This window comes from Brienomyrus brachyistius, chromosome 13 (genome assembly GCF_023856365.1).
Source record: "Brienomyrus brachyistius isolate T26 chromosome 13, BBRACH_0.4, whole genome shotgun sequence".
NCBI lineage: Eukaryota > Metazoa > Chordata > Actinopteri > Osteoglossiformes > Mormyridae > Brienomyrus > Brienomyrus brachyistius.
In genome coordinates this window covers 4,291,563-4,314,789 of record NC_064545.1, presented here as the reverse complement: position 1 = coordinate 4,314,789, position 23,227 = coordinate 4,291,563, and the positions used below count along the sequence as shown (strand labels likewise).

Genomic DNA, 23,227 nt, shown 5'->3' with positions numbered 1-23,227 from the left:
TTGCACATCTTTGGAAAAACTTTTCAGTTTAAAACATTTGTACATCTTTGATTAAAAAAACATCTTTAGAAAAACTTTTCAGTTTAAAACATTTGCACATCTTTGGAAAAACTTTTCAGTTTAAAACATTTGTACATCTTTGATTAAAAAAAAACATCTTTAGAAAAACTTTTCAGTTTAAAACATTTGCACATCTTTGGAAAAACTTTTCAGTTTAAAACATTTGTACATCTTTGATTTTTAAAAAACATCTTACTATGAACATTTTAAAACAGTTGTACATCTTTGATTTTTAAAAAACATCTTTGGAAAAACTTTTCAGTTTAAAACAAATGAACATGTTTGAAAAAACTTTAACAGGTTTTTAAAGACCATGCTGCTAGTTTTACATTTCAGTAACCAAAAGGCAGAGTTTCCCCGCTAGTCAGCAATCTGCGTTTGTCGTAGACGACCCTGACCTTTTTATCTAGAGGCCTATTAAACAGGCGAAAACTTTTCATGTCGCGTTCGATTTTGTTGTAGTGCGTCATTATAGTGGGGTTATTCCTACAGCCTCCGATGTAGTTTTCAATCAATCCGATCATACTGTCAAAGTTTACCTTTTGACAGGTGTCGTAATTTAGAGTTATACCCTTACATTTCATTTGTGTTTTCCCGTTGTTGAGTCGGTAACAGTAACTTTTTGGTCCCAGCGCACCCCACGAAGCAATGTATTCGTCTGGGGCTAATTCGGACGTCAGCTCGCCCAGGTAATTGCCTAAGGTCGGCTCATATTCACCAGGCCTGCTTATGTACACGATGCTGTCGGTGTCGTGATACAGCACCCTCCGCCCCAATTTTTCCAGTTCTTTGTAAAGCGTCAACCGGCCCCACGCGGTAGTTTGACAGGCTATGAATATGTTAGTCTTTCCCGGCGGCACTTTGTAGGAAGACTTGTAACGCCAGCGGATGAGGGCGACCTCGTCGTTGACAAACGCGAAGCTGGAAATCTCATACAGGTCCGAGCAGAAAAAATTAAAAAACTCCCCCGGGTCAGACACTAAGCATGTCTGGAGCATGTTGCTCCTCTGCGCAGTTTACCCCACAGCGAGTTAAGCAGAAGTTTGGACACCTGCCTCTTCCCCTCGTTAGACACTATCTTATCGGGCTCCAATTCGATCCCCTCACGCTCGAGATAGTTTTTTATGTACCCCCTGCGACCCTCGTCATCGGTCGCGTCGTCGGGGTAGCCCGAAGCCTGCTGCTTCACTTTGAGAAAGGTTTTAATGTAATCTCTAAACAGCTCCCCGCTGGTCTGGGGAAAATGCCACACTTCGTGCACCTTCACGACCGAATAGCCCCTCTCTAAAGCCAGATTGACCTCCGCTGAGACCTAGACACCTGTCAGCTCCCGCTCTGCGTCGGAATGCCCACAGGCCCCCTCCTGTCTGTTCTCGATCGCGCATGTCCTGCAGAGGGTAAACACTAGTTTCCCATTTGGCAGTCTGCTGGGTAGGACGGGGAAAAACAGCTTGCGGGGGGTGTTGACCGTGGCTTTGATCAGGCCAAAGTATTCATTCAGAGGCTTAAAATTCGAATGAATGATTTCAGGGTGCCCCACGGGGAATTCACATTTAGCCAGAGTGTACGGGTACAGCGACGTGAAATCCACGTAGTGGACGCGCTCTTGCCCCGTGACGTCGTAACGCAGGCGAATCGCCGACGTCCGACCCCCAAACAGCGCTTCTCGCGGCCTTAGGGGCTCAGGGGGCTCGAAGTCTGACAGGAAACGCTGTACCTGTGGGTCGTGAGTTTTAGCGTGAGCCCATTCATGTTCCCAGATAGATTCCACGTTCATATTAAACTCTTGGCGCAACGCCTCGAGTTTTTCCCTTGTTTTAACGTACAGGGCACCGAAGCTCTCACGGGTCAGGGGGCAGATATCGTGTTCGTTGTTGCAGGTTGGACAGCCGTGAAACTGACAACCTAGAAACTCGAAAGCCCATTTCTCTCCCTCTATCTCGGCGTATCCGTCTAGGTGAAAGCGTCCCACACGCACTTCACCCCCGCGCAGCGCGTGTCGAATTTCGATGCCGCGCGTGCGCCCTATGAATTCCAGCCACTGGATGGACACGTTCGAATAACTTTTGTATTGCCTCCTGTAATCCCATACATCCGGGATCGCGATCGTATCTCTGGGGAGGAAATTTGTCCTGTAAACCAGCAACGCGGCCGAAGCGATGGTGGCCGCTGAGAAGGGATCGCAACCCGTGAGCGTTTTAAACTCCCGCAGGAAGCACAAGCAGCCCTCTCTCAGAATCTCCACGTCGTTTTTACAGTAAGCGATCATCTCTTTGTGAAAATTAAAGGTCTGGTGCTTTACACTGTCGTACCATTGATAAAACTTGTCGCGTTCTTTGCCGGACATTTGATCGGGCCCAAATTGATCGGGAGGGGGGTAGGGCCCCACGTAACTAAAGTTTTCCATGTCTGTGAAATGATGCGGAAAATAGCCTTTTCGCATCTGAGTCGAGCATCCCATCGCATCGGGGATTTTTCTCAAAGGCATGCTTAGAAAGGAGTGACTGTCGATGTACCTTTGCTCAAACACGCTGTCCAGGATGAGGATGATTTTATTCCCCTGTGACACCACACGCGGTTCCATGCCTTCCTTCACCATCGCGTTCAGTACGATGTAATTATCGAATGCCTTTCCGTAGTGACTAATGAAACAGACGCCTCTATAGAAGGGCGCCCTGAAATGTCTGAGAAACTGTAGCGCGCAGTCGGGCCCCTCGGCGGTCATTGTCTCGTTCTGATCGGAGATGGCACACACGTAAACCGGGATATGGGTACCCGACCTCTGAGATGTTTCAAAATCAAAAAACACATATTTGGGGGCCTTTTTACTCCCCTCACCCCTTTCGGCCCGTTCCCCTCTGTTAGGCTTCTCGGGAGGATTTAGATAGCAGAGATGTGGGGTGGATATGTCTGATTCTGTTGTGTGGAGTTTAGCGTCGCAGATATTACATTTTACTGCTTTACACGAGTGCGGTTTTGGGTTCTCGGGACTTTGGTAGTATCTGAGCCCGCAAGCTTTGCATTTTCTGAACTTGTCACAGGGGCTAGCAAGCTCCCCCCTAACTGGGCAGACCCTCGGCGTACGGTGACGCTCAAAGCACGTGTCATTTAAGCATCTGAAATTACAGCGCTCACACAGTATCATTGGTGTACTTTCACCTTCTTTGCAATTAGTCTGACAGACGTTGCAGAACTTTTCGCACCGATGACTGTGAGGCGAGTCGAACCCTTTGAAACAGCTCGTGCAAATGTAGCCCACCCCTAAGAACCCCTTTACGCTTTTAATGCCGTAAAAATGCTGATCGTGTAAAAAGAAATACACCACCCGTCTACCGTCGGTAGGTGTGGGTGTCTGGTAAATTTGGAGATTGTTTGAATAAGGTTGTTGATAATACACCACTGCTTTGCAATCAATGATTTTCTCGAAATTGATAATGTCATTCAAAGCGACTGTGTGGTCAGGGCTGAATCCCGCTTTCTCCTGTAACTCCAGGCCGAGCTTTTCAGCCTCGGCGTCAGTGAAGTTTTCGTGCAGCAGATGCGCCAAGTTTATGGCGAAACACGCGTTGGTGTTGTTATTAATGATAAACATGTGTCTGGCTTTTTTAGAAATTATTTCTGAAGCTAACATGGTCTGTAGTTTACGTTTGTTCCCGCCGCCGCGTGGGATATTTATTACGTCTACGATTACTTCTAGGTTGGAATCGTTTAAAATCTCTTGATTAGACTGCACCAGGCGATCCAGCAGTTGCTGCAAGTCTGTCAGCTCCCCCTCCCCATACCGTACAATTTGCGACAGCTCGTCGTTTAAAAAGTCAGCGCGCAGGGTGACCTGTATATAAGCTCCCCATGCGGCGTAAGGTATCGCCTCATTCACAATATTTTGAAACCCCTCGATTACATTTTCATAGTACTCGCGGAAATTGCCTTCGTTTCTAGGATGGGGGATATTTAGAATCCGTCTAATCTGTACGTTATTGAATCTGCGCCGATGAATGACCCCGTCAGGCTGGGGGTCCACGTCACCGATACCACCGCCACCTTCCTGTTCAACATTTTCAAATTGTCCCAGCCCCAATTCATTTTCAATCTCCTCAGCATCGAGAAGAAATTCTGCGTCTGACAAGGCCTCCCACAATTCAGCATCCGCGGGGGACCATGCGACCTCGTCGCTGGGGGGGAGCCCCCCTTCTGCTTCAGAGCCCCTTTCATTTAACATGCTTCTTAATGTCTCTAGGGATGGCAGAAAACAGGGCTCTTGGGCCACTGTTTCATCGGGCGCCGCGGGTGGCGAGTCGTGTTGAGCAGAGTAATCCTCATCATTTTCATTATTAGCATTGTTGATAATGTCTATTTCATTTAATAAGGCTTCGGGTATAGCCGGTGGTGGTGATGCTCCGTCCATACCTGTTGATTCAGGTCTCTTGTAGATTTTCTCTTGACCGGTCAGCGCACTCTCTCTCTTGTACATAGAATAAACAGAGAATACCTATTATTAGAATGTTAATTTAATTTGATTTAATTAATTAGCATTTTTATCACGCTAATAAAAGAGATAATATACTCACCGGGTAAGGCCTGGATGAAACTTGTGGCTCTTTGGCTGGCAGGAAGGGTAAGACCTCGAAGATACTTGTGCCTCTGCCCTAGGAGGAATAGGCCCCCCCGCTCGCCGCAATATCAACCGGGTGCAAGTCATATCGTTTCTCTGTTAACCCATATCTGTACTGTCATGTATGAAAAAACAGGATTTACTGGGAGCCGAGGTGTCCAACTTGATGTATGGCCCGAGTCGTTAGAGACGACCTTCAAAAGTATGGCCCCATACGCTGATGTAATACACTTGCGTGTCTTTACTAGATTATTTAATTGCAATTAACCAGGTGCACTCATATCTGTACTTGTGCGAGGTCATATACGGGAAACAAAGCTTCAAACTGATTCTACTGGGGGTGCATGTATGGCCCAAGTCGTTAGAGACGGCCTTTCAAAAGTGTGGCACCATACGCTGATGTAATACAAACGCCTGCGTGAGGAAGAAACACGCATACATTGTCAAAACTACCGCCAAGCGTTTTTATTGGACGACAGACCCTCCACCTCCTCCTCCTCTCATTCTTCGCTCCAACTTTATCATTTTCTCCCAGAGTCTCAGTCTCTCAGAGTTTGTCACAGACTCGCGCAGCGGCACGGCTCTCAGCTCTCCGGCATCAGACTTGCGCCGCGGCACGGTTCTCAGCTCTCCGGCATCGCTCTCTCCGAGGATTATCCGAGCCCGCGGGGACCTTAGCGCAGTACCGCACCAGACACAGGGTTCTAAGGCCTTTGCTGATTCTCCAAAGCCCGGGACCTTACCGCGGTACCGTAACACCAGACACGCCGTACGCTCACGCTCCATCAGGTAACCCACCCCCGCTCGGCCACGGCTGTGCCCGACAAAATAATAACTTATTAAAATAACACACACACACTCATAAGCACTCTCCTCAATATAACACTCTCCTCAATATAATTTTAAAATAAAATAATAATTAAATAAATCATAAAAAATAATTTATAATAATAATAAATAATAATTTAAAATAAATAAATTAAAATAAATAATTTATAATAATAATAAAAAATAAATAATTTAAAATAAATAATAAATAAATACAACTCCCGTGACGTCACATCGTACCACCACAACCCCGCCTACACAAGCCCCGCCCACAAGTGACCTTTTGACCCGACCTGTCAATTTTATGGAAGCGGTATCCTTCCTCTCTCTCTTTTGATATAGCGAATTTTAGGTTTATAATGAAATAATATAGATTTGCCCTAAGATTTAATAAGATTTCTTGCGTGAGCGTGAGAGTCTGAAGGTGTGAGTGTCACACCAGATGGGTGAGAGCTGGCAACCCTGGCTCTGTTCAGTAGCCTCAGAAATTCTTTCGAACTTTCCAAACACAGCTGATGGAAATCAATGGACGCAAAGGTTCTCAGTGACCATTTTAGCTTGTTTTTAGACTAAAGGCCTATGATGGATCTTTGGAATGTTGCGGAGATACGAATGCTGAGGACAGCATACTTTGTGCTGTGAGTGTTATGTTATCCATGTAAACAAAGAGGAAGTACCAGATACTATATTGATACTATATTGAAATGCTAACAAGTTTTTAAATATTTTTATTCAAGTGACTTTAAGTCTGGATAATGTTTTTAATGGTTGGAAACGTGTGTATTACTGTATAGTTAAATAATTAAACTTCTGAAATGGCCGCTCAGTGCAGGAGGAGGCTGCAAACCTGAAGAGGCACACAACCGTATGGGTGGGGCAGGGGATCAATGGTGTGAGGTAGAGGACCAGGGCAGTGGGATTGCAGTGGCAGAAGGGCAACCGTGTGGTCATCATGGGCTCCTCCAATGGCAGCTTCAGGTAAGTCGCTCTGGTAAACCCCGTTAGACTCCAGTGAAGTGAGTGAGGCTGCAGCGCTACACTGGAGGGGACACATGTGGGCTCAGGGGCCCATGTGACTGTAGCAGAGGAAGGGATCTCTAGCTGATGTGGAGGTACAGGCCCAGTGGCAGTAAGGGGTGGGCAGTCAGCTGCAGAGGCTGCAGGGCCAGCGGCCCCACTGTACACATGGGCCGCAGGGAATCTCAGCATGTTGTGCCCAAAGTCCAACACACATGCCGTGCTCCGGGGGAAATTCAGGCCCAGGATGGAGGGATCGAGCATGTCAGCCATCCACATAGTTACTATTCACAACTAAACCCCCCATGTCAAAAGGGAACAACCCCGTCCCTCTTAAAGGGGCCAGGTCACCAGTCATTGTTCTCACCTGCACCAATGTCAGTTCTAGACAGTGTCTGGTCTCACCAGGGTTGCAGTGGAACCTGTATGGACTAGGGCAGTACATGCGACTCACATCACTATGGTGGGTATGTGACAGAAGTTGCCTCTGTGAGTCCAATCCGTAGTCACCACCTCTGCAGCAGGTGGCAGCAGGGCCACCTCCCCGGTGTCACCAAGGAAGTTCCGGAAATTAACCTTGTTGGCCCACATCTTCCCGGCTATGCGTGCCCTTGGCGGAACCCTGGGTGGCGGTGAACTTGGGACACTGTCTGAGGATTGAGGGGTGGGGGGGGTGCTGCTGCCTGTCAGCCTACAGGCAGTCTGCATCCAGGAAGTAAACCTGAGGGCCTGGGTCCTCCAAGCCCTTTGGCGTTTCCTCACAGCTTGGTTGATTTCTCCCGCCTCGTTCCCCGCCACCTCGCTGCCCACAATTTCTCTCTCCAAAGCCAGTTCCAGGGCCTCGTCTAGGGACGCAGAGGGGTTGACTGTGTCTGAATGTGAGCTATCTGGGGTTAAGTGTCTAGATAAACTGATCCCTGGCCAGTTCACTCTGTACTGATAGAGCCATGTGAGCACAGACACGCCTACACAACCCCTTGATATCATCAAGCAGGATGCAGAGAGACTCATTTGACTCAGTCCCTGCACCTACTGTTTAACTGAGAGGGCAGAAGTCCTCACACTGCCCACAGCGATTCTGCAGGGCACTGACCAGTGTCTCATCCAGGGGCTCAAGCAACCAGCAGTGTACACCTCAGAAAAACATGTGTGACAACCCTGAGGACCTGCTTGCATACCACAATGGTATCCCATCTCCCCTTGCTCTTTAAAGGGGTACCACCCATCCAGTATAGTTATCACTGGGCTATCACAATGTCATCACAATACTAAAGACTGAAACAAAGCCATGAGGTCAGACCCTCTGTATACATCACACAGTCTCACCCTCACATCCTGTATGACCACATTTCTGCTGTTCACATGGCATTTCTCCAGCTTCCATTGCCCTGCAATGGACTGACCCATGAAGGTCTACCTCACTTTACACTTTGCCCATGTCTTGTGTGTATACCCTGTCCGATCCTAACGTGTATTTAGTGTGTGTAAATCACTCACTGCATCTGCATTTCGCAGTTCAGCTTCTGACAACATTGTGTTTCCCATCTGTGTATTTGGGTTCGGTGCTTGTTGGGTGCCTGTCGTGGTCCTTCTATTTACAATTGTACGCGGGGCATGCTGGGATATGCGCCCCGCCGGTGTTACACTAGTATAAAAAAAGGAATCTGGTCAAGTTTGTTCATTGACCAAATTTTGTTTTTGCGAACCAAATTGTTTGTAGGCCAAAGCATTTGTGAACTGCAAGCACTACTGTCCTAATGATAAATTGGTATGAAAAAATGGAGACAATTTCTGAGACACCAGAGCGATCCGTGTACTGTAATATTTATCTCATCAATAACACAGTAAAAATACACATTAGCGCCAATTCATCTTCTTTATTCATCATGAATATTTTAATTCATTAATGCAGGAGTCTGTGATAAATCGCTATCAGCATTTGGTTTATAATGGCCAATTAATGATAACTAAAAAGAAACATAGAGACTGAAGACAGAACTTTCAACCATGATATGAGTACTGTTGCTGCATAATTTGTCCACCAGGGGTCACAGCGCAACCCCCATCTCGGCAAGATGGATGACTTGAAATACGTTTCTATATCAAGTTGAATTATTTTTATTTCTATAGCACATTTAAAAACAATCTATGTTGTGCCAAAGTGCTGTAGGTCAAAATAATATAAATATATAGTAAAAGTAGAGACATTGGCCAATGTTACACAATGTTACACAAAAAATAATCAGAATCAGACTGTGGTTTATTGCCAAGTAGGTTGACCCTACAAGGAATTCTTTTTGGTATAATGGTGCTCCATGGAAAAACAAGGCTAAGCAACAACCAAGTTCAAAAAACAGTGCAAAAGTTATACAATAATCTAGTAATAAATATAAAATCACTATAAATGTTAAATACATGATGTGCAAAGCAGAATAGTCAGATTAAATAGATAAATAAAATGTGTTCCTGTGTGTGCAGGGTCAGTACAGAGATGCATCTAATAAGAAGCGGTGTAAGGCTGAATTAGCTCCGAGACGGACTGGGGACCTATGCCATGTATCGCCTTAGAAAGAAATAAGAAATCTTTCAACTGTATTCTCAGAAATTCTCAAAACTTAACAGGTAGCCAATGCAGTGCAGCCAACACAGGGGAAATTTGGTGTCTATTTTTTGTTGAGAGCCTGGTAGCACCGTTTTGAACAAGGTGTAGTCAGAATAAAGATGCTTCTGGTAAACCTGGGTACAGAGAACGGCAGTAACCCAATCAGGATAAAAGCAGGAGTAACTCTCCAGGTCTTTGGCTGAAAGGTGTGGTTTAAGCCAGGCTATTGAACTCAGCTGACAGAAACACCCCTTCACAACAGCATTTATTTGTTTATCAAACTCAGTGATGAATCAAAGATGACACCAAGATTTTTAGTATGTGACTGGAAGTTTTCTGAATGAGGCCCTAATTGTTCTCTGAGATCATGAACAGTGACCAAAACTCATTACCTCTGTCTTGTTTTCATTAATCTGGACGAAAGTCATTGCTGTCCTGTTCTTAATATCCTCCAGACAGTTAGAAAGGGCCACCAGAGAGCAGCAGTCACCAGGTTTTAATGGCAGATAGAGCTGCGTATCACCAGCATAGCAATGATATTTTACATAATAACGTTCACAAATAGAGCCCAAAGGAAGCATGTATAGAGGGAATATGAGAGGGCCTGTATCACAGGACTGGATATGTTTACAAGTAAGGCCATAGTACTGAAGGGGTGTGGCCATCCCACACAGTGACAAGCCCATTCATTCACCTCATCTAGGCCTTTTACTAGGGATTTAAGGTCCTGGTTTTCCTCTCAGACCCTAGAAAAACACTGCCAGGCTCAGATTCCCGATCCCACATCCTGCTGAAGCCCTTCCCAAGATCAGACACTAGTTTTGTTTTCCTTGTTCTTATAGTAAAATGATGGTCTTTGACTTTTATACATCATCACCTGTTCTGTTAATTACACATGACCTAATCTAAGTATTACACAAACCAAGCATAATTACTTAGAGATGTCATAAGATGGAAAATCCTTATTCAGTTAATTATTTTCCCCACAGGTGCTGACAGTGTGTCTACAGTGAAATGGGCCTGTGTACAGAGAGGATGATCTGTAACAATCCCATGTTCCTATGGTGACAGATATAAAACTCATGTGAAATACTGGTGCAGAGGGTATAATGTGAGGTCATGTACTCCCATAGTACACACTGACTCTCCACTGGAGGGTAAAGTGTGAGTCAGAGATGATCCTGACCAGCGAGTCTTCACTGTGACCATCAACAATCTGACAGCTGTAGGAATTATTAGCTCAGGTATATTTTAATATCTCCACCAATATGTTTTGAAATTAATTAACTTTTAATTAATTATTATTTGATGCTGATTAGTAACCAATTGTTATGCCGAATGGTCGGCTCCTCCAAACTCAAATGCGAATCCCAGTGAGTCTGTTAATGTGAGACTTAAATGGGATTCATTAATAACCCGTATCGCGTAATAACCTGGGTTAGTAGGCTCGTCCAGCGAGCTGGGTCACCAGGTAATGTAAACGATCGGTAGCGAAGCTCCCCTCACGGCCAATGAGAGAGAGTCTCGCGATATTTCAGGCGAGTTTGAGGTTTCAGAGCGTAGTAGCCAGATCGCAGAGGCAGGGACTATTGTGAGCACTCAATGACGGAGGCTGAAGTTGTGTAAAAAGACATGCATTTATTCCTACAACGAACATAAGACAGACATTATACCTAACAAACAATAAACATGAAATAACGGAAAAGACACAAACGATGTAATCATGAAAATGCAGTGACCAGATTTAAAATGATTAACCTAAAAAGGGAAAAACTGTTCTGCAAAGCAAGCAGTTTGTAGGAATATAAACCTAAAGGAATATAGCAGGTGAATAGGACAGTTTAGGTGGTTAGAAAGGAAAGGAAGTTGGTTTACTTGGATGCAGGAAAGAGGGAGGTCTTTGCAGTTGGTTGCAGTGGCTGATGAGCTGATGGGTGATGGCTCTCAGGGAGGCGCGGTGTTTGCAGCGGTTGTTGGAGTGGAGTCACCATGCATGACTCCTCCAATGGTGCTGATGTTTAACAGTACATTCATCCTAACTATACAATTTGATATCTGGTATCGTCCTGTCAGTTTTAACCCATTTCTAAGTCCTGTATGGTTTAGGTAGCTTTTTTTCCAAAATGATGACCATGAAATTCAGCACATATAACAAATATTGAACTATAGGCATTAATTGAAATGCTCTCTCTCACAGACACACACATATTAGATGTCTATGTCTTACAAATTGTTTAATATGAATTAATCTGTTTTATAATGTTCACACAGAAAAAGCTTTTGTGTTCACATTTTACAACCCCAAATCAGAAAAAGTTGGGATGGTATGTAAAATGAAAATCAAACTGAAAACAGCACTTTGTTAAATTATCTTTGACCTGTATTACATTGAAAAAAATACAACAGCGCATTATTTAATGTGTTCCTCGTGAATTTCATTGTTTTTTTTTTCAAACACGTATTCCAATTTTGGTTCTTAGAACACATTTCAAAAAAGTTTGGGACAGTAAAGCACTTACTACTTTGTAATGTCGCCATTCCTTTTCACAACACTTAAAAGACATTTAGGGACTGAAGACACCAAGTGATGTAATGTTTCAGGTGTAATTTTGTCCCATTCTTCCTGCAAACAAGTCTTAAGGCGGACAACAGTACGGGGTCTTCGTTGTCACATATTGCCCTTCAAAATGCACCACACATTCTCTATTGGAGACAGGTCGGGACTGCAGGCAGTCAAGTATCCATACCCTCTTCCTCCGCAGCCAGGACTTTGTAATGTGTGCAGAATGTGGTTTCGCATTGTGTTACGATCCTCAGTCTAGGGTTGAGGACCGCCAGAAAGGTAAAGGGAAAGGAGAGGGGAAAACGAGACAACCAGGGTATGGGAAAAGGGAACACGGGACACAAAGGGATCTTTTTTTGTATTTTTTTATGTTTATTCACAAAGACCTTCACACACAATAGGGCAACAGACTTCGGGAGTGACACCGGCAAAACAATAAACAAAACACCACTAACGAATACGTCCCAAACTAAGCTAACTCTAAACGAAAAGAAAATGACACAGACTAATCCTAACTCCCTAACCAAAACACAGAATAAGCAACACGTACGCAAACCAAAACAGCCGTCACTCCCTACGCACTTAACAGAAACGGACATACAGAACACCAAAGCCGAAACACAGTATCCGAGGGGCGAAGCAAGAGAGGAGTCAGGAGGAAGGCAATAGATCATAAACCAGAAAGCAGTCAAAACCAAAGGCAAAGGTACAGAGGGATAAGGCAAGAGACGAAAACCGGAAAACCAAAAACTGTCATACACGATCAATCAAAAGAACACAAGCAAACCAATACCGCAAAAACCAACTATGAGCAGAGCTCCCGCTACTCTCCCGCGCCGGCCTTTTCAATTCACAAACGCGGAAGTAGCGTCGAGGCTCGGGGCGTGGCCAGGTCCGGGAGGCGAAGACGAAGGCAGCCGAACAACAATCAGGACAATCCCCCCCCAAACCTTACGGCACGTAACACATTGTTTGTTGAAAAATGCATGGGCGTCCCTGGAAAAAATGTCTTCTTGAAGGTAGCATATTGTGCTCCAAAATCTCTATGTACTTTTCAGCATTAATGGTGCCATCACAGAACTGTAAGTTACCTTTGCCAAGGGCACTGACACAACCCCATACCATGACAGACCCTGGCTTTTGGACTTATTGCTGGTAACAGTCTGGGTGATCCTTTTCTTCTTTGGTCTGGAGCACACGGCATCCATTTCTCACAAAAAATACCTGAAATACTGATTCATCTGACCACAGTACACGTTTCCACTGTGTGATGGTCCAACTCAGATGCGTTCTGAGCCCAGAGAAGCCGACGGCGCTTCTGGACACTGTTAAGATGGGGCTTGCTTTTGGCACAGTACAGTTTTAACTGGCATTTGTGGATGTAACTACGTATTGTGGTACTTGACAAAGGTTTGCCAAAGTAGTCATATGTGGTCATATCGCTTATAGATGAATGACGATTCTTGATGCAGTGCCGCCTGAGGGATTGGAGATCACGGTAGTTCAACTTAGACTTGCCTCCTTTTCCTTTACGCACTGAAATTCCTTCAGATTCCTTCAATCTTTTAATTATGTTATGCACTGTTGAAGGTGAAATATCCAAATCTCTTCCTGTCGTTCTTTGAAGAACATTGTTTTTAAACATTTCAATAATTTTCTCACGTATTTGTGCTGCTTTTGTACTAAATCATAATTACAATCACCTATTGACATCACCTCTTTCAAATCACATCATTATTTAACCAATTTACCTCACTACTGGCCCTAAATTGCTCCTGTCCCAACTTTTTTGGAAATGTGTTGCAAGAACCAAAATTGGAATACGTGTTTATTTTGAGAAAAGCAATGAAATTCATGAGGAACACATTAAATAATGTGGTGGGGGTAACACAATAAATTCAAGATATTTGTTTGTCATACAAATGTAGTGGTACACTGGCAGCGAAATGAAATTGTCGTTACTCCAGTCGGTGTAATAAACACACTAGTAAAAGGACATCAAAATTAAACAACGTGAATTAACAAAAGAAGAACTGAAACTACAGAAAGATAATTGTCATGCCCGGCTCGTCCGCTCCTCGTGTGTGCCACGCCCCCTGATTACCCACGTGTATTTCCCTGATCGTCTCCAGCTTCGTCTACTTACTTTGATTAGTCCTGTGTATTTAAGTCCTGGTCTCCCCGGTTTCCCTCGTCCGTCATTGATGTTGGTCGATGTTCGTGCCTTTGTCTTTTATTAAACCCTCGTTTGCCCTGATTTTCGGCTTCCAGTCCTGTTTGCCTGATTCCTTACCCGCCTGCATGCACGATCGCCTGTCTGCACCTGACCGATCGTGACAATAATAAGAAAATATAACAATAAAAGGTATATAAAAAGTAAAGATGAAAATGTATAAAAAATATGTAGAAATGTTTAAAGTACAGATTGTAGTTATAGCATATTTTAGCTTTTAATCTGTGATGTTAATGATCCTACGGGCCTGGGGGTAGAAGCTTCTCCTCGGCCTCTCAGTCCCGGCCATAAGGCCCCGGGGACTTATGCAGGGCGGTAGTTCTGTCCTGGTGATTCTCTGGGCGCATCGTATCACCCTCAGCGGGACTCGGCGGCCCTCAGAGCTGGAGCTGCCGTACCGAGCAGTTATGCTCCCGGAGAGCACAGATCCCACATTGCCGCTGTAGAAGGTTTTTTGAGGCACAGAGGAGAGTCTGTATTTCCACAGCTGCCTCACATGATACACTCACTGTCAAGCTTTCAGCACTAAAGTTACAGATTACTGAGTGGCCGAGTGGTCTGTGAAATTTGGAGGGTCAGTAGCTTGCCTGGGAACCCTTAGCATTCAGCGAAAACTGAACAGAGCGGCCTGTAGCAGGGTTGTCTAATTTGTTTAGCTGGCTGGCATAAGATTTTCAGTTTGAAACAAGTATGCACACAGATTTACATGTACGTAACAGTTTTATTACTTTGTAAATAGTTTGCAGGGTTTTCAAAGTACCCCAGTGCTTTTGATATAGCGAATTTTAGGTTTATAATGAAATAATATAGATTTGCCCTAAGATTTAATAAGATTTCTTGCGTGAGCGTGAGAGTCTGAAGGTGTGAGTGTCACACCAGATGGGTGAGAGCTGGCAACCCTGGCTCTGTTCAGTAGCCTCAGAAATTCTTTCGAACTTTCCAAACACAGCTGATGGAAATCAATGGACGCAAAGGTTCTCAGTGACCATTTTAGCTTGTTTTTAGACTAAAGGCCTATGATGGATCTTTGGAATGTTGCGGAGATACGAATGCTGAGGACAGCATACTTTGTGCTGTGAGTGTTATGTTATCCATGTAAACAAAGAGGAAGTACCAGATACTATATTGATACTATATTGAAATGCTAACAAGTTTTTAAATATTTTTATTCAAGTGACTTTAAGTCTGGATAATGTTTTTAATGGTTGGAAACGTGTGTATTACTGTATAGTTAAATAATTAAACTTCTGAAATGGCCGCTCAGTGCAGGAGGAGGCTGCAAACCTGAAGAGGCACACAACCGTATGGGTGGGGCAGGGGATCAATGGTGTGAGGTAGAGGACCAGGGCAGTGGGATTGCAGTGGCAGAAGGGCAACCGTGTGGTCATCATGGGCTCCTCCAATGGCAGCTTCAGGTAAGTCGCTCTGGTAAACCCCGTTAGACTCCAGTGAAGTGAGTGAGGCTGCAGCGCTACACTGGAGGGGACACATGTGGGCTCAGGGGCCCATGTGACTGTAGCAGAGGAAGGGATCTCTAGCTGATGTGGAGGTACAGGCCCAGTGGCAGTAAGGGGTGGGCAGTCAGCTGCAGAGGCTGCAGGGCCAGCGGCCCCACTGTACACATGGACCGCAGGGAATCTCAGCGTGTTGTGCCCAAAGTCCAACACACATGCCGTGCTCCGGGGGAAATTCAGGCCCAGGATGGAGGGATCGAGCATGTCAGCCATCCACATAGTTACTATTCACAACTAAACCCCCCATATCAAAAGGGAACAACCCCGTCCCTCTTAAAGGGGCCAGGTCACCAGTCATTGTTCTCACCTGCACCAATGTCAGTTCTAGACAGTGTCTGGTTTCACCAGGGTTGCAGTGGAACCTGTATGGACTAGGGCAGTACATGCGACTCACATCACTATGGTGGGTATGTGACCGAAGTTGCCTCTGTGAGTCCAATCCGTAGTCACAACCTCTGCAGCATGTGGCAGCAGGGCCACCTCCCCGGTGTCACCAAGGAAGTTCCGGAAATTAACCTTGTTGGCCCACATCTTCCCGGCTATGCGTGCCCTTGGCGGAACCCTGGGTGGCGGTGAACTTGGGACACTGTCTGAGGACTGAGGGGTGGGGAGGTGCTGCTGCCTGTCAGCCTACAGGCAGTCTGTATCCAGGAAGTAAACCTGAGGGCCTGGGTCCTCCAAGCCCTTTGGCGTTTCCTCACAGCTTGGTTGATTTCTCCCGCCTCGTTCCCCGCCACCTCGCTGCCCACAATTTCTCTCTCCAAAGCCAGTTCCAGGGCCTCGTCTAGGGACGCAGAGGAGTTGACTGTGTCTGAATGTGAGCTATCTGGGGTTAAGTGTCTAGATAAACTGATCCCTGGCCAGTTCACTCTGTACTGATAAAGCCATGTGAGCACAGACACGCCTACACAACCCCTTGATATCATTAAGCAGGATGCAGAGAGACTCATTTGACTCAGTCCCTGCACCTATTGTTTAACTGAGAGGGCAGAAGTCCTCACACTGCCCACAGCGATTCTGCAGGGTACTGACCAGTGTCTCATCCAGGGGCTCAAGCAACCAGCAGTGTACACCTCAGAAAAACATGTGTGACAACCCTGAGGACCTGCTTGCATACCACAATGGTATCCCATCTCCCAACTCGCTGGAGTTCCGTGTGTATGGAGTTTGCATGCTCCCCCTGTGTCATTGTGGGGTTCCCTCCAGGGACTCTGATTTCCCCCCACAGTCCAAAAACATGCTGAGGCTAATTGGAGTTGTCAAATTGCCGGTAGGTGTGCTTGTGCGAGGGAATGGAGTGTGAGCGTGTCCTGCAATGGGTTGGCACCCTGTCATGGGACGTTCCCTGCCTTGCGCCCATAGGGACCCTGAGTTAGACAAGCAGTTTCAGACAATGGATGGATGCAGCACTGGAACAGATATTACAGAGTACAACTGTAACACTGGTCTACGCTGCAATGAAAAACCACCTACAGACATGTTAGTCAGTCTGCACACAGGCAAGGAGAGAATTTCTCTCTTTGGGGATCAATAGAGTGTTGTTATTATAACGTCTAAAACGTATGATGGTCTGTCGATAAATCAATAACAATATCAATGAAGTCAATGTTTATGTAAAGAAATCAGAATTCAGGAAAAGCCAGGGGCCGGACCGAGTGTAGGGGGCGTGGCCAGAGACAGCCTGCTGACTGTTCCAAATCATGGGTGCATGTTACAAGTCCGGAACATATTTTAACTTAGTACTAACTTAGCATCATATTTGATCTGATTCGACTGAATATCCCAGGTTTCCATCTCTCATGCATCTGGTGTGATGTGTTTTCAGACTCTCAGGCTGGCGCAAAGAAATCTTACGGGAATTGAACGTCTCACTCCGGTCAGCTGAGCAAAGTTGGTAACCTTGGTATTGTGTGTAGGAGATTCGGTATAACTATAATTTCGTTCTCCATTTACATGCCGGAAGTGTCTTTAAGTGTTATGTAGTTTTGCCTGAAACGCAAAAATAAAACAAAGCAATTAAAGCCAAGCAGTTGCTCAAATTCTGCTGTAGCGATTGAAGAACTTTTGTCGGAAGTTGGATTCGAACCCACGCCTTACTTGCGTCGGAGGCTTGAGACCGCTCGGCCATGGGGAAGTTTCCAGTTGAACCCTAAGGAGTAGGTTAAGTCCAGCCTTGGCCTTTATATTAAAGTTGCCCGAGTCACAACATGGTCTTTAAATGGCAAAGACAGACATAAATCAAATGTATATGAGCAGCAACATAACTTAGCATCCGGACCCCCCGCGACCCAATAGGATAAGCGGTTTGGAAAATGGATGGATGGATGGAAATGTGATGTGGTGGCGAAGTCGTGCAGAAGTTTTACAACTGCACTATCGATTTATCACTTTATTTAGAAATATAAATTCAGTTCTTATCATTTTTAAAAGTTACTTTCTTTCACATTTGAATTTCAAGGTGTCCCTCACAGTGACACTGAAGGGCGGGGCTACGGGGGGCGGAGGTGGGGGACGCGGTCAGAATGGTCACTTTGGCTCCTCAAATTTCACCATCCTATGATTCTGCTGCGCGTCCTCGTGACCCAATTTTAATAGTTTTATTAATATTTTTTTTTAAATTTGCGAATACAAAAAATGTCATCTTTACTGCAAAAAGTCATCCCTTATGTGTAATGTAATGCTTTTTTTTGACCACTGGATGTCGACATAGACCGTGGAAAGCCGGTCAAAGTAAGTGCGACACCTAGCTGCAATTACAATATTTATTGTTAAATCAATGTAAAAAAAAGTTAAATGTAATGACTTGTACTTTTTTATGAATTTGGATCTCTTTAGAGCAAACATATTCAAATGGTTTGCTTTTATAACGCTCCAAGTAACTGCGCAAGCCCCTCAAAGTGCCTTATGCCTCTCGCTTCCCATTCATTTCAATGGGCTTTCCCGACATTTGGGTAATTGTTTATTCCAAAGCCTCGAAAACACTCTGAACTGCAATTTGTCATGCAAAATGCATAATTTGTTGTATAAAATATGCTGACTTCTAAAAAACAATTTATTAAAAGAAAATAAAAAGGGCATGCCATTATATATTTGGTTGCTTTTTGCCACCGTTTGACCGTTTTCTGCTCAGTAACTGTGTCTGGTCCTTCCCTGCTGTAAATGCTATTTTTAGTACCTCTTGCTAGCTCACCATTTGGTCACTGACAAAAGATAAAAGAAGCCGACCACCCAGACAGGCAGGCGCCCAGAGTAATTACTGCCATAAAGCTATCACGTGTACGGGGAATGCAAAGAACGAAACTAAATGGATACAAACACCCCAGCCGATTTCAAAACAAAAACATTTCGCTGCTATTTTGCAACATTCTGGATATTTCAGAGCACAATGTTTACCTTCTATGTAAAGAGCTAAATCCCAGATGAAAAGCAAAGTCGCAAAATATTCCTGCATGAGCGCCGAAACCCCCTCCCCCGCTGTTCCCCCCAGTTCAGGAGTGGACGCGTCTGCTCAGAAGCTGCAAGGCTTTTGGCACAGCGTTTGGGGAAGCTCAGGGAAAGGAGCAGTCGAGCCCAGAGGACCCCCCCCCCCCCCCCCCGCGGGAGTGAATGCGTCTTTTCCGGTGCTACATTGCTTTTGCACGGTGAGAGCGTTTGGAAAGGCCCAGCTCGGCGAAAGCGGCAGCCGATCTCTTTACGGACCCGCCCCCGCTGGAGTGAGAGAGTCTTCCACGGTGCTGCAAGGGTTTTGCACGGTGCTAGCGTTTGGAGAGGCCCAGCTCGGCGAAATACTAGGTAAGTTGAATCCTAGGTCCTTAGAACTCTGAGCGTATTCACAGTGGGCTGTCTTTTCGGAGCCTGCTTTTTATTACAAGTTTAGCTGTTTATTACTAGCTATCATTCTTTCATACCTTTAGCCCCATCCCTTCTGCATTGCCATAGCGCTTTGGTTTCATATCTGATTAGTATTTAGTTTTTTTTTTCATGGTAGTTGAATGCAGGCTCCGCTCCTAAGTAAGCTGGCAACCTGGTCAACCAAAGAGAAAGCTGGCCGCCTGGTCAACCTAATACCACTGATTTGAATACTAGGTCCTTAGGACCCAGAGCGTATTTACAGTGGGCGGTCTTTTCGGAGCCAGTTTTTTTTTCTGCTTGTTATTACAAGTTTAGCTGTTTATTACTAGCTATCATTCTTTCATACCTTTAGCCCCATCCCTTCGGCATTGCCATAGCGCTTTGGTTTCATATCTGATTAGTATTTAGTTGTTTTTTTTTCTCATGGAAGTTGAATGCAGGCTCCGCTCCTAATGCCACTGATTTGAATCCTAGGTCCTTAGCGTATTTACAGTGGGCGGTCTTTTCGGCGCCAGTTTTTTGTCTTCTGCTTTTTATTACAAGTTTAGCTGTTTATTACTAGCGATCATTTTTTCTAGGGTTCATACCTTTAGCCCCATCCCTCTGCATTGCCATAGCCCTGTGGTTTCATATTTGATTAGGATTTAGTTTTTTTCATGGGGGTTGAATGCAGGCTCTGCCCTAATCCCATTAAATTTGAATACTGGGTCATTAGGACCCAAAGAGAATCATGGGCGCCATTTTGATGACGTAAACTTTTTTTTTTCCGCCATTTTGGTATCCTGCCGTCCTGAGATATGCCCCGAAACATACAAAGTCAGCGCGCTACAACTGAATCCCAACATGTTTAAAAAAATGCTTCTAAACCGCAAATTAAACTGGGTGACGAGGACCCTGTAAGGTGCCAAAGGAGAGGAGACCTGCACATGTAAAGTCACTCTACCTTTGCTTCCAGCGAGACAAGAGCTCCAGATTCTGTTGAAGATTTCATCTTTTGTTGAACAACTTCTCAAGAATGGCTTCCAAGTTGTAAGTTATGATCAATTTATTATTTCATTTGAATCTGTAGAAATTGTGGATAAACTTGTTCTACTTTACTGACACTGTGCAAAAGTCTCTGACCACTGACTGCTATTGTTAAAACTTAAATTGCATCCATTACAAAACTAAAACAATATTTTGAAGCAACTTAAGTTTAATTTAATTAATTAAATTAATTAAAGGCGATTGGCTCAGCTGAGCAGTGCATCAGACAGGCCTCCAACATCCAGTCTCTGTTGAACAGGGTTGTGAAAGCAGATGTAGGTTTTCAGGATATATTTAATCTTTGTGATCACATTGCTGAAATTCAAGATGGCATTGGCAACCATCACTTCAATTTAATTTCACTTGTCTTGCTTTCACAAGTTGAGAGAAGACCATGTGGCAAAAGTACATACTCTCCAACTACAGACCAGCAGTTTGAGGAAGAAACTGTGTAAAATAGTACTGTTATAAGGATACTAAATACTAGACACAGAGCCTCTGTCTTCCCACCCCCACGTCACAGGAAAGACACAGCTTCTGTACTGACACCAGTATATATTGCAGTTCATTGGCTATAGTTCTTAACAAATACATACAGGATGCCTGTGTGTATAGACCTGCCCTGTCTATAGTTATTTTTCCAAAAAGGAGGTAACTGGATGTTCATCTTCCATATTACCGTAAATGTAAAAAAAAAATAAAGTATTTTCCTTGTCTGGAAAATGTAGTGTACAGTTCATTGTCTATAGTTCTCTACAAGTCTATACAAATGCCCGTTGCTTTGGATAAAGGCATCTGCTAAATGCTTAAATGCAGTAACTGTCAAGTGATCACAATTCTTACTGTGCTTTACCCCTCACTTGATAGGGATGTACCAAACTGAACATATAACTGGATTTCACTCAGAATAACCAGGCCTTCTTTTTGGACTCTTTATCCCTTTTTATTTTATCTTCGCTTTCCTCAAGCCAGGCATTTACAGGTGAAAAACCTTAAACCACAAAACACCAACTTTCACCAATCTATCTTATGAGCAAACACAAAATTTTACTTTAAATGCACATATATATATATATATATATATATATATATATATATACACACATACCCACAAAATATACAATAAATGACCAATCTCAGCTTTAAATTTCCACACAATTATACATAACTTGTTCTGAATAAAATTCCTCCAAACATCAAAGTTTAAAATCAAACCACTGGGGAAACACATAAATGAGTTACTCAACGCAATAAATTGCAATGAAAAGCTAACCAATTAGACAATCGAACAATAGGTTTAACACTTCTGCCCATATGAATTATTAAAAGGAAAGTTCACCCATAATACTTTTTTTTCTTTTTAGCAATTTAATATTTAACTTTTAGATAAACTAAAAATAGAAACCCCCCTTTTAAACCACATTAATGCAAACATCTGAATCAATAAAACAGCATTCCACATATTGTCATTGAGACACTTACAGCACACCATTTATTCCTAATACAGTCAAATACCACAACTCATATAATGTTACAAGCCAGCACCAGCGCCTCAATGCCTCATTAGCGCACCCTATTAAGAAATAAACCCCACTCGCAACAGGTAGTGCTTGCTACAAATAACATTTGCAACAAAGTCTCCAACACGCATGGTTCATGGTCTTACCGGCTGTCCGTTCAGAGTCTACTTTTCAGTACACAATCACAGCACAGTTCCAGAAGCACTTGGTGTAGATTTGACCCTTTGCTTGTCGCGCTACCAATGCGTTTTGCCGACTTTATCCAAAATAAAGAGCAGGTGCGTCCGTTAATGCCTTCCCCTCGGGTGCACACAGGTGAGTAAACTTTGGTTCCGCATGACCACTTGCGTGAACGACGTAACCACTTGCTGGAATGACGTTCATCGCAACAGTAACGGTCCTAGCTGATGAGGCGCCCTAGGCGAGCATCAGCGCCGGCACCCCCCCCCCCCCAGGCGTAGGGAAACTATAGCGGAACTAATGTTGCGTTTGGGTTTTAGGTCTGGTCAGTTTTGCTGGTAACATTTTCGTTTTGCTCAGTTATAAGTGCAGCATTTGTTATGCGGCTGAGAAAGTGTTTTAAGTTATAACGTCAATATTCATGGATATTGGAGTTATTGTATGAGCTGCAGTCATAAGTTAATGGCGTGAGCAAGCTGTAGCCTATTTAGGTTTGTGTTTGGTTATTTTTAGGAAAATGCCTGTGTTTTTACTGATTCATTTTTTGATGTATGTGCTTTATTTTATCTAGTTCTCACGGCATGCTCGACCGGATAGATATGTGAATAAATGCCCGTGATCAGAGATCAACTTGTGTTCGTTATTGAGGGAGGTTACAAGGGGGGGGAGGGCGGCTCATAGGAAAGTTACGTATCATCATCATCATCATCATTATTATTATTATTACTTAATAGGCTTTGCTAAGCAGGTAAATTCATGTGGGCTTGTTTTTTTCATATTAAGACGCATTAATACCAACTAGCTTTAAGAATAGTGGAATGTTACACTTTTTTCTTCCTCCGTTTGTGGCACCCCCTGGATGAATGGCGCCCTTAGCATTTGCCTATATTGCCAATGCCACGGGCCGGCCTGCATAAATGCATGAGTGGTAACGCAATGGGGCTTATCATGGAGATTACCAGGGTCTTTCAGCTAACATTGCTGGCCTTTTTTGTTGTGTTTTGTATTTGCATTGTTCTGCATGTAGTAGGAGAGTAGTGTATGTTTATTTCGAATGGAAGAATGAAAAAATACCTATATGTGCATTACATTTTGAACATAAAAGTAGGCTGTGTTAAGAGAACCCGCTTCTCTGTCGATTTACTCGTGGCTCGGTCGTAAATACATGTCTGACATTTATAATGAACCAAGACAATAAAAATCGCTTCTCAAATTTGCCC

At 44.2% G+C, this 23,227-nt stretch overlaps 1 protein-coding gene across 1 annotated transcript in view; it reads right to left on the bottom strand.

The window, feature by feature from the left end:
* Nucleotides 1–275: 275 nt before the first annotated feature.
* The window catches only part of LOC125705995 (uncharacterized), a 246,424-nt gene continuing 223,472 nt past the window's right edge, over nt 276–23,227 (bottom strand). Inside the window, exon 2 of the mRNA XM_048972410.1 lies at nt 276–878. Coding sequence (XP_048828367.1) covers nt 393–878 — 486 coding nt within the window. The 3' untranslated portion in view covers nt 276–392. The remainder of the gene's footprint in view (nt 879–23,227) is intronic.